This window comes from Sinocyclocheilus rhinocerous, unplaced genomic scaffold (assembly GCF_001515625.1).
Source record: "Sinocyclocheilus rhinocerous isolate Xijiao unplaced genomic scaffold, SAMN03320098_v1.1 scaffold1157, whole genome shotgun sequence".
Lineage (NCBI taxonomy): Eukaryota > Metazoa > Chordata > Actinopteri > Cypriniformes > Cyprinidae > Sinocyclocheilus > Sinocyclocheilus rhinocerous.
The window spans coordinates 484,278-496,596 of record NW_015631716.1 but is presented as its reverse complement, the minus strand read 5'-3'; the positions used below and the strand labels follow the sequence as shown (position 1 = coordinate 496,596).

The 12,319-nt window shown below is 36.9% G+C and overlaps 1 protein-coding gene and 1 long non-coding RNA gene across 2 annotated transcripts in view; one reads left to right on the top strand and one right to left on the bottom strand.

The window, feature by feature from the left end:
- The window catches only part of LOC107741847 (uncharacterized), a 14,278-nt gene extending 6,658 nt beyond the window's left edge, over window positions 1-7,620 (bottom strand). Inside the window, exons 1-2 of the long non-coding RNA XR_001640240.1 lie at window positions 7,610-7,620; window positions 2,316-2,319 (exon numbers count right to left, since the gene is read on the bottom strand). This is a non-coding gene — a long non-coding RNA (uncharacterized LOC107741847). The remainder of the gene's footprint in view (window positions 1-2,315; window positions 2,320-7,609) is intronic.
- The window catches only part of LOC107741845 (dihydropyrimidinase-related protein 5-like), a 17,049-nt gene that overhangs the window by 3,626 nt on the left and 1,104 nt on the right, over window positions 1-12,319 (top strand). The window contains exons 2-12 of the mRNA XM_016554638.1: window positions 629-909; window positions 6,876-7,034; window positions 7,278-7,457; window positions 7,780-7,848; window positions 8,066-8,110; window positions 9,333-9,408; window positions 9,540-9,696; window positions 9,777-9,918; window positions 11,063-11,205; window positions 11,316-11,523; window positions 11,618-11,786. Of these exons, the coding sequence (XP_016410124.1) occupies window positions 649-909; window positions 6,876-7,034; window positions 7,278-7,457; window positions 7,780-7,848; window positions 8,066-8,110; window positions 9,333-9,408; window positions 9,540-9,696; window positions 9,777-9,918; window positions 11,063-11,205; window positions 11,316-11,523; window positions 11,618-11,786 (1,609 nt within the window). The 5' untranslated portion in view covers window positions 629-648. The remainder of the gene's footprint in view (window positions 1-628; window positions 910-6,875; window positions 7,035-7,277; window positions 7,458-7,779; window positions 7,849-8,065; window positions 8,111-9,332; window positions 9,409-9,539; window positions 9,697-9,776; window positions 9,919-11,062; window positions 11,206-11,315; window positions 11,524-11,617; window positions 11,787-12,319) is intronic.

Genomic DNA, 12,319 nt, shown 5'->3' with positions numbered 1-12,319 from the left:
TCACGTGATGAACGAACGACTCAAACCCGAAGACTCGAGAGATGAATTAATCAATTCTCTTTCCGGCTCAGACTGCATTGGTTAAACTTATGGGGCTGTCACGTGATGAACGAATGACTCGAAAAACCCGAAGACTCTAAACAGGTGAACTACTTGACTAATTCCAGTACAGAACCTATAGGATGTTGAACGACCCAACACTAGAGTGAATCTGCGTCTCATTCAGCTCTTCTGCTGTTTCTGTTTCATGCAGATATTTTTTATGCATAGTTTCACAAAACTGAAGTCAAACCATTCCGTTTTTGCTTGAGATTTCGAAATTATACAATGTAATTTAGATTAAAAACTAGGGGTGCTCCGATTGATCGAAGCAATAATATGTTTGCCTTTTATTATTCCAAGCAATAATAAAAGGAAACATTTAATTTATAATTTGTCTTAAATCTCATTTTGTAAAAAAAATAAATCGTGAATCGAATCGAATCATAAAATCAAAATTGTGAATCGAATCGTGAGTTGAGTGAATCGTTACATCCCTAATTATTAGTATATGAAATATTACTGAATGAGTTATAACGACCCTATAGGGTTATATAATACACATCAATGCTTTGTCTTTTGATTTAAATTTTTTTTTTAGGTTGAACCATGTCTTCCAGCTCAGCAACGTTACGCATTCTCATAAAGGGAGGTAAAGTGGTGAACGATGACTTCACACAAGAAGCAGATGTGTACATCGAGAACGGCATTATCCAGCAAGTGGGAAAGGAGCTGATGATCCCAGGTGGGGCCAAGGTTATCGATGCCACAGGAAAGCTGGTGCTTCCGGGTGGCATTGACACCAGTGTTCACCTGAACGAGAGCTTCATGAACGCCAGCACCGCAGATGACTTCTACAGCGGCACCAAGGTATGAAAGCCAGCATGAACTCAGAATTGACTTACATGTTATTGGTCTTATTGAGAATTGTTTATCAGTGCATGTTATTCCAAAAGAAAAAGTTTGTGTTGCTCCATCATCAAGACCTAATTTTTCAATCCCTCTCCTCCAACAACCTTGTCTTTTAAAAATCCATCCAATTCCCCGTGGATAAAATCAAGTCCCACCTTGAAATCTACATTTATCTCTGAATGCAGCCTCTTTAACCTTCTGCACGTCGGTGCGTTCACTTGCAGTTTTTCCTGATAACTAGGGCTGGGTATCGTTCAAAAACCGGCTAGTGCTGCAGACTTATTGGCTCACTGACGCTGATGAGATTAACCCCTTAGGTATCGAAATTTGGTATCGAACGACGAGACGTTTTTCGATAGTCGATGGTATCGAGTCATTTCGGTCGGTGCCTAAAAAGTATCGAACTCGATACCCAGCCCTACTGATAACAGAGAAAAGACCCTAAAATACTCAGATACAGAGAAGACTAAGATATCAATCGAATCTGTGAAGGGTCTACTTTTATGTGTACACTCACAATAACAACAAAACACTGTGTCTTTGTAAAATAAACAAAACAAACAGGGTGCGCTTTCAGCCAACTCGGTCTCCGTGAACTTCTTTCTGAAACGCATCACAAAAATTAACTAAAACACGGCGAATATTTGACACACAGACGTGAGAAATATGTGTATAGAAAACTTGAAGTGTCTACTTTTAAAAGAACCAATTCAAATCGAAAACGAATATTCTCTGATTATGTAATCCGTATGAAACCAACACGAGGAATCCCAGAATCCCAGTCTTTCCCATTTTAGCTCATTATCTGCAGCCATATCTGTATCTATGTACGAATTTTACTAGTTGGGCTTTAAACTGTCTTGCCAAACTGAAATGTGTGAAAGTGAGTGAAATATGCTGAAATATGATATACATTCAGATATATAGGCAACTTTTTATTTCATATAGGCTAAATGTCGTATGATACGAGGATGTAAATATTTTGCTATCATATAATAAGAATATGAGATATAATACGATATAGATATAAAGTAATGTGAATGTTTACACTGCAGCATGATGAATGTTACAGTCTAGGAATGTTTAGATCAGTGTTTGCTGATCTACTATCAGATGTCGATGTTTATAATGTGCTAAGCAATAAGAATTTAGTCTATAAAATATCAGAAAGTTGTTTATATATTGTAATACAAAGCATATGTGCATGAATGACAGTACAAAATCATGTTGTTTTTTTGTTAGAAGTAGGCAAAATTAGTATTAGTGACTGCCAATATATGTACACTATGTCAGTGTGTATGATATATGGTACTCATTGCTTTAAAAAGTTTATTGCTTACAGCTTGATACATGTAATGTTTAACCTTTCTTAAGCTTTTTTGTTATTCAGATATTTTGCAGAGTAATTTGTTAACCAAAGAATGTTACATTTTTTTTTTTATTAAAATGTTTGAGTGTTACAGCATAAACACATTTCATTACACCAAATACACAAAATAATGTTCTTTTTAGCAGCATCATATGACCCCTTTAAAGCTAAAAGGCTAAACTATTGTTTGACTCAAATTGAAATAATAAAGATTTTCATTTCTATTGTCTATGCATCAAGGTTTATATGGATTTTAAGATGTAATTAACGATTCGAGTAATTAAGTTACTTATTGAGTAATTAAATTACTTTTCAGACAGAGTAATTAGAAAAGTAATTTAAGTACAATATTGATGATGTAATTAGTAATTCATTACTTATTGAAAGTAACTTAACCAACACTGCTTGGAAATATGTCACATTACAGATGTAAAATACTGATTTACGTTGACTGATAATCATATTCGACTAGCTAACTGTACCACTGTTGCCATGGTTATGAATATTTTGATTCCCCTCTAAAATAATATCTAATTAATTTAAACAGTAAATTCGTAAATTCTTCAAGTGCCATGGTGCTCATGTGGAAAACAGGTTTGAACTGGGCATGTGCCACATACCAGTCCCATCTAGACTTGTGCCGGTATTCGGTAATGCGATATATCACGGTAATATACATTTTTCTGTATTGCTTTATTGCATTTAAATGTTCAGTTATTTTTGTTATAAGAAAAAAGTTATTAAACCTGTTATACTGTATTATGACAGCACTTTTTTTCAACTAAATTTCAATATCGTGATAATACCGTATACCGTGATAAAAGCATTAGCAATTAATCGCAACATGAAAATTTGATACCGGCATATCCCTAGTCCCATCCCTTCTTACAGCAAAGTTATTTTCTTTTCCTTCTCAACTGTCACAAAAAAAAGGCCCAGAAATATCATGTTTTGTATTGTCTCATTAGTACGCAGTATCACATGTAGCATGCGGGATAAAACAGAAATTGTGGCCACAAATTAGGAATTTATTACCAAAACTTAATTAGTGGCAATGTTTTATTAATTTGTTCCCTCATTTTAATTTAGGTAAATTATGACCACCATTTACTGAAAGCAAGGGAACAAATTACTAAGTTTAATAATTCTTAATAAACCCCAATATCTTATTTTTTCCCTGTATGTAGGTTTTATTTTTTGTAGATTAGCTCAATCTAATGTAAAAGAAGGGAGGTTATTCAAATGTCTTCAGGCTTCAGCTTTGTCACTACTAAGATGATATGAAGTGGTTCCAGTTGGGGTATATAGAGAAAAAGCAGAAGCAAAAGATTGATTTTTTGACTTCGGACCCCCCACACCTTGGGTGGCTCCCACCATCTGCCAGGGGTCTATCTCACAACAACTCAGTAAGTTCTTCTCCTCAGAAGTAACTATTATGGTAGTACTGCTTAGAGTATTATACAGTTTTTCAAAAATGTATTTTGATTTATTTTATTTTTTTTGCATTATATGACTACAGTATGTTATGCAATATGAGTTTTTTCTTATTTCAGATAAGCGTTTTTATACAGTGGAAGATCTAAACTAAAATGATGTGTGATGTAGCATCCATTTAATGTCACATTCATTTGTTCTTGTTTTATAAATAGTTCAAAAGCAGAGATGCACTCGCTTCAGCAGCCCTGCCTAAATAAATCCCATGGGTCACTTAGCAGACACTGAGATGCAAGAGTGAGCATTGCACACACACACAGTCTGGTCCATCAACCGCAGGGCACGATTCACCCTCACAAATACATACACGCTCTCATTCCAAATAATAAAGAGTTGTTATCGGCGCTGTTATTGTTAGCCTTGGCAACACAAGTGGCATTCTCTTCCCCCTCCTCCCCGCTACCGCCATAAGACTCGCCAGGCACAGAGACAAATGGAGATCAGATTCTGTTTCCATAGATACGGGAGCACTGCTGCAAAGACTGCTGCAAAAGCCTTTCACTCGTGCCATTGTGCTGGAAGACAATGGTGCATAAATACATGCCCCTTCAGTGGATGTGGCTGCCCGGATTGTGTCAGCTGAGAGATGCTTTTAAAGAGGACCATTTTTTGTGGTTGAACTGTTAATCATTGTTTCCTTGTACTGAAAAAAGGCCTTCTACTAATTGTGTATTTTTCTGTAAAACATTATGCTCAGACAGATATTGTGGGATATTAATTAGTGGAGTTGGGTAAGCCATTATGAGCAATTCATATTATTATTGTATAATATTTTGGTGGATAACCAACAGTGTCTTTGCTAAAGACTTGAAACTCCTATAGACTTATAGAACACCCTAAACAACCATCAGAACAGCCTAACAATGCCCTAAAAATTATCATCCCAGCAGCCACTAGAACACATTAGTAATGCCTGTAAACTGCCAAAGCACTTTAAAATAGCCTAGGAATTCCCTAGCAATGACCTAGAAATGATCAGATCATCCAAGCAGCCAGCAAAACACTTTAAAAACAGCCTTGTAATTCCCTTCCAACAATCAGATCGACCCTGCAAAGAACCTAGAAACAATCAGTATATCCTAACCAGAACAACACCTTAAAACAGCCTTTCCCCAGTAACCACCAGAAAACCCTAACATCAGCCTAGCAATGCCCTAGCAACCACCAGAAAACACTTACGATGCCCTAGGAATAATCACAGCAGCAACCAGAGCACCCTAGTAATGCCCGTAATGCCCTAGAAACCTCCAAAACACCTTAAAACAGCCTTGGAATTCCCTAGCAACCACCAGATTACCCAAGCAATGACCTAGAATATATATATATATATTTGTGCCGTCCATTGCTATGGCGCAAGAGCGTTCCCTTTATAATCACTAAAAGCGGTCACTCATCTTAGTTCATTGCGATCTCACAAAGTTACGTTATAATCATGAAGTTCTCTACGCTGCACAATGAATCTCTTATTTACATTGCATCTACACTTTGTTATAATGAGATGATTCGTGCTGAACACAACACCTGAACAAATACTGCAGCGATTTAAGTGGTGAGTGGATTCTAGCTTAAAAGCCTATGATTGGCAGTTGGGTTCAAGAAATCAACAGATATGTCTGTGATTGGCTACATTGCTCAACGCTGCACAAACACGTTGAATAGAAATCAATCTCCAGAGCGCAACCCATAAAGCACTGGATAGTTTGCCAAATCTGCAATGAAATGCCATTATTAGAGCATTAACTGAGGGTGCTATTGATTTCGTCAATATTGCTGTTGATTTTTCGTTAGCACCCTCTAGCACCCCCGTAGAACCGGGCCTGCCCATAATGCCTTAGAAACCATCTGAACACCCTATTGTAGTAAAAATCAGAGCATCCTAGCAACCACCAGAACACCCTAGCAAGGACCTAGAAACAATCAGTACATCCTAACCATGATAACACCTTAAAAACAGCTTAGCAATTCTCTAGTAACAATCAAAGCAACCACCAGAAGATCCTTATAACACCCTGGCAATGATCAGAACACCCTAGTAATGAAAACCACCAGATTACCCTAGCAATGATCTAGAAAACATCCAGACCTCCTTAAAAACAGCCTTGCAATTCCCTAGCAACAATCAGAGCATCACAGCAATCACCAGAACACCCTAGTAATGGCTGTAATGCCGTAGAAACAGCCAGAACACCCTAGGAACAAACACAACATTCTTACAACCTCTAGAACACCCTAAAACAGCCTAGCAATTCCCTATCAATCACCATATCACCTTAGCAATGACCTAGAAAAAAAACGTCCTAGCATCACCGAAGAAACCACCCAGAACAATGCCTTTGTAATAACAAGAACATCATATAAACACCTAGCAGCCACCCATAACACCCTAACAACAGCCTAGCTATGCCCTAGCAAGCAGTAGACCACATTAAATCAGCCTAGTAATTCTCTAGCAACCACCAGAACTCCCCAGAAATGACCTAGTAACCACCAAAACATCCTAGCAACACCCTCACTGCCATCCACAACACCCTAGCAATGCCTTAGTAATTACCAAGGCATCCAAACAGCCTAGTTTTGCCTTAGCAACCAGCAGAACACCTTAAATCAGCCTAGCATTTCCTTAGCAACCACCAGCGCACCCTAGCAACACTGAGAGCACCCTAGCAACCACCAAAACACCACAGCAATGACCTAACAACCACCTTAATAATGAACAGAACAGCATATAAGTCGCTTTGAATAAAAGCGTCTACTAAATGAATAAATGTAAATGCAAATAAATGCCCATAAACAACCACCCAGAACACCCTAGTGACTATGCAGCAATGGCTTAGCAACTATTCAGAATGCCTTTGATTACAGTTCTCAAATACAGGTCTAATTTAACCTTGATTCATGTTTTCTGAGTGCTGTTATGTAACGTTTCATTTCATGCAAAGCTTTTGTGAACATGTCGCTGTTATGTTATGTTGTCGTCAGCCCATTAAACCCATTAAAGAGTGATAGGTAGTGATGCTGTATAGATCCCGCAGCAGTCGGTCTGTTGTTTGTTTACTTTCAGGCTGCTCTTGCTGGAGGCACCACTATGGTGATTGGTCATGTGCTGCCAGAAAAGAACGAATTATTGCTGGACGCTTATGAAAAGTGCCGCTCTCACGCTGATGCCAAGGCCTGCTGTGACTACGCTCTTCATGTGGGAGTGACCTGGTGGGGACCAACGGTATGAAGTCTATGTTTGCAGAGTATGTAAACTTTCTATAATTACAGAAACAGGAAAATGTGCTAAAAAATTTTAGTTTAATTTATAGTTCTACTATAACGTAGAGCTATATAGAGCTGCTTTACGGCATAATCTTAACTGTCTCCATAGTCGTAATTGATTTGCTATTTGCTATTGATGCTTATCGTTGTTTTGACAATATGTATTGTATAGAGCTATAAAGGTGACTTGACTTCATCACAGGTTAGGGCTCAAATGGAGACACTGGTGCGGGACAGAGGGGTGAACTCCTTCCAGATGTTCATGGCATATAAGGACATGTACATGCTGAGGGACAGCGAGCTGTTTCAGGCCCTGCAGAACTGTAAGGACATCGGTGCTGTGGCCCGCGTCCATGCGGAGAATGGAGAGCTGGTTGCGGAGGTATAAATCAGGGAACTGGTGCAAAACCATAATGAACAGGTTTTCCTCCAAAACCTAGTGAGTTGTATACAGGCAGCAGCTTCACACATTACAAGTAGCACTATTCACTTTTATCAATAATTATCAGTGTTATGTGAAATTACCGACCTTACTTTTGAAGGGTAGTGTATGTGATGCTGCCTTTATTTTGGCCATAATTAAGAATAATGTTGGCATAATGCTGTGACGGTGACTTAAAATGCTGTCTAGGTAGGATTCTGTCTTTCTTCCTGCGTAGTTGTTATTTATCATGCTATCGCATGCTTTAATTTATCCACACTAGGGTGCCAGAGAAGCATTGGATCTGGGTATTAGTGGACCAGAGGGCATTGAGATAAGCAGACCTGATGAGGTAAAGTAATCATTCAAATCCTGTGATTTGTGTGACCATGAAATTGTTTTCCTTTAAGATATCAGTCACATTGCCACTCTCTCTCCAACTCCTAGTCTTTCCTGTCTCCATATTGCATTTCCATGGATTATTAATACTCTTAGGCGTCTGTTCACCATTAGGTTTCAATGGTGACATTTGTGTTTTCTCACTTACCTTGGGAATTTTCCTTGTGTAGCTGGAAGCAGAGGCCATCCATCGAGCCATTACCATCGCTAACAGAGTGAGTATGATGTACATTTCAGAATTAAAACACATGGGTAATGCAAACACTGAAAACGAATTGCAGATCTGCTCTAATTCAGTAATATGACAGTTTTCCTACAGCCCTGAGGATGTTGCAAACAGCAAAAAGTCAGTGGGCCAGTCTGCACTTTTCAGCCAATCAGAAATCGTAACAATCAGAGACTTTTTGCATGTTTGATATGGAGAGAGCGGGGGATTGAAGTTAGCAGACTGAAATAATGGCAGTAAATGCATAAGTGTTTAAATGGCATTCAAAAGTTTGGGGTCAGTAAGATTTTGAAAAAAAAAAAAAAAAATAGATAGATAAAGAATTCATTAAATTGATCACAGTAAAGACATTTATAAAGTTACAGAAGATTTCTATTCTCTGCTGTTTTTTTTTTTTAGCTTTGAACTGTTTAGCAATAAATCCTTTAAGAAATGTATCATAGTTTAAAAATATTAAGCAGCACAAACTTTTTTTACATTGCTAATAAAAAGAAATGTTTCTTGAGCAGCAAATCATCATATTAGAATGATTTCTGAAGGATCATGCGACACTGAAGAGTAATGATGCTGAAAATTCAGATTTGCATCACAGGAATAAATTATTATATTTAAAATATATTAAAACAGAAAACAGTTATTTTAATAATAGTTCACAATATTGCTGTTTTCATTGTATTTTTGAACAAATAAATGCAGCCTTAGCATAAGTGACTTCTTTCAAAAACAGAAACAAAAATCTTTATTATTAAATCTTATGATGTTGAAAACAGTCATGCTGCTTAATATTTTTGTGGAAACTATGATACTTTTTTTTAGGATTCTCAAATAGACAGTTCAAAAGAACAGCATTTGTTTTAAATATAAATCTTTTGCAACATCATAAATGCTTTGACTGTCACTTTTGATCACTTTAATGCGTCTTTGCTGAAAATAAGTATTCATTTATTCAAAAAAATCCCAAACTTTTAAACAAAAGTGTACTTTGAGTCACTTCCTTTACTGTTATTTCACAGCTGAAGCATATTTACATACTGTATTTTGCACATGCAGTATAAACAGAATGTCAAGATAAGCAGCATGATTGACATGTCGACCCAGCGTTACTATGCAACGAATGACAGTTTTGAAACATACATATGAGTTACCGATGAATTGCTTTTAAGGACTTTAAATGTCATCAGAATGAATGTTTTCTGTTTGTTGTCTCTTAGGCCCACTGTCCCATATATCTTGTGAATGTGTCCAGCATGTCAGCAGGGGATGTTTTAGCATCCGCTAAAATGCAGGGTAAGAGCCAGGCAATGACACTCAAAGGCCAATTCACAGTCGCACCATTTTAATTTAATATATGACACCTGAAGATTCACCAGTAAATGACATAATGTGACTCAGAATACTGAACCGTGATTGGTTGACAGGGAAAGTGGTGCATGGAGAGACCACCACTGCTCATGCTGTCTTAAACGGGCTGCAGTACTACCACCAGGACTGGGCCCACGCAGCTGCTTTCGTCACTGTGCCACCACTCAGACTCGACCCCAACACACCCAATTACCTGCTCAGCCTTCTGGGAAAGTAAGCGGATTCACCATGTAGTAGTTTCATTTAATCATATACCTGTATAGTCTCATAAAAGTATTTTCACTGTGATGTAGTGACACTCTGAACGTCGTGACATCGGACCACCGACCATTCACCACTAAACAGAAGGCGATGGGCAAAGACGACTTCACGAAAATCCCTCACGGTGTTCCTGGGGTGCAGGACCGCATGAGCGTTATTTGGGAGCGGGGAGTGGTATGTTTCAGTGAATCACAGAAGCCACACTGCTGGCTAGAATCATCTCAATATCAACGTTTGTATAGCCAGTACTTGTGAAAGTTGATGATTTTTTTGTACCGGTTTTGATCCTGCAGCTAAAAGGAATTCTATTAAACGCTTCTATTTGTTTGCATAAATGTAAACAAATGAACACCAACCAGATGTGAATATTAATGGATATCATGAATGTTCATTTATTACCTGACTTTCACCTACTTAGTCTGCTGTAATGATTAACTTTAAATACATTTTGATGCGAAATGTATTTATGAAAAACTAACAATTATTTGAATTATTACTATTAACAGTTGACAGAATTATTGTAAACCCCTTCCTTAATGGTTGTGAGCAGTATTAGGCTAAAATGTATGCATGAATGAATACTTTGAAAATAAAGACAAGTCTGATGTACCATTTTTGTAATACTTATAATATCTTTTATAATACTTCATAAAACACTGACAGGAAAGTACTGATCGTATGCAAATTGTGATTTTAAAAACAGTCTTTAATTCAGCGAATTCAGTGGGTGAAAGTCATGATAATCATTAATACTTGCAGTTAGTATGCTGAAAGTTACTTATGCTCACCAATTATTTGGATTCCTTTATTTAATCAAAAATACTGTGCAAACAACAGTTTGCAATTTAAAATAACTGTTTTATTTTTTTTCAAACCTAATTTATTCCTGTGATGATTCCTGAGTCTTTAGTGTCAAACCTTGTGCTGCTTAATATTTGTTTTGGTAACTGCTGCATTTTTTTTTTCAGGATTCTTTGCTGAATAGAAGGTTCAAAAGAACAGCATTTATTTGAATATTTATTTTGTAACAAATGTCTTTATTGTCACTTTTGATCAATTTAATGTATCCTTGCAGAATAAAATTATTTGTTCCTTTTAAAAAAATCTTTCTGACCCTTTGAATGGTAGTGTATATAAATAATATATAATAAGTTATAAATTATATAACAATATTGTATTAATATTAATATAACATTCATATTACAGACAGTTATGTTGCCAAAGACAAAAAAAAAATCATGGAGAGGACAGGAAATGACAGATGCATCAAGAATAAAAAAAAACTTTTTTAGCTCATTCTATCTATCTTTCTTAATAGGTCGGAGGCAAGATGGATGAGAATCGGTTTGTTGCTGTCACAAGCTCCAATGCTGCAAAGATCTACAACCTTTACCCCAGGAAGGGCAGGATCATCCCTGGAGCCGATGCTGATGTGGTCGTCTGGGATCCAGAATCAACAAGGTATCCAAAATAATGAATTAAATTCAGATCAGCTGAGAATTCAAAAATATTTAATATACCAAGTATTGCAAAATGAAATGACATGTTTTTACATGGTTTTGTGTCTGTAGGACCATCTCTGTGACCACTCAATGGCAGGGTGGAGATGTAAATCTGTACGAGAACCTACGCTGTCACGGCGTCCCGCTGGTAACCATCAGCCGTGGTCGCGTGGTCTATGAAAATGGCATCTTCACCTGTGCTGAGGGCTCAGGAAAGTTCTACCCTCTCCGAACCTTCCCAGACTACCTGTACAAGAAAATGGTCCAGAGGGAGAAGGTACTCAAACTTAAACTCTCACTCCATTATATCATGTTTTTATGACTGCGTATCGCAGTGCCTCGACTGTTTGTTTGTGACCCTCTCCTCTCAGTGTCAAGCACTCAAGGGGGTGGAGCGTGCGCCCTACACTGGAGACGTAGCTGCAGTGCAGAATTCAGGGAAGAAGGAAGTGGGCCCTTCAGATGGGGACATGAACCCACGACCCTGCACGCGCCACGGGGGAGTGAGAGACCTACATGAGTCCAGCTTTAGTTTGTCTGGTACAGTAGTCTGCATTAGATCAAACTGAAGAAATTGTGCAGTTCATACTTGATACTAAAATTAAATTAAATAAATAATGTATGTATAATTTGCATAAAGTAAATATTTGCATATAAGGAAATGAAGCCTATTTTTAAGGCAGTACAGTTTATTTTTCACTGACATTTTCCCTGAATTTCTTATTTTTGTAATACAAAAAAAGTGTCATTCTCATTCTATCTGGACACAATGTTTTTTTATATTACGTTTTTTATTATGTTTTGATTAATTTTCTACAATTCCATAGATATGTTTTGATTAACAATTCAGTAAAAGAAATAGTAAAAGAATTACTTGCATTATAATTGCACCTTACAGACAGAAATGAGAATATATATGATGTATGATTATGTAAAACTGTGTAAATCATATTTAATTATATTAATTCTATATTTAAAAATAATATATTAATGCGAATGTGAAATAAATTACAGACATTTATATGTGTGTGTGTGTGTGTGTGTGTATATATATATATATATATATATATATA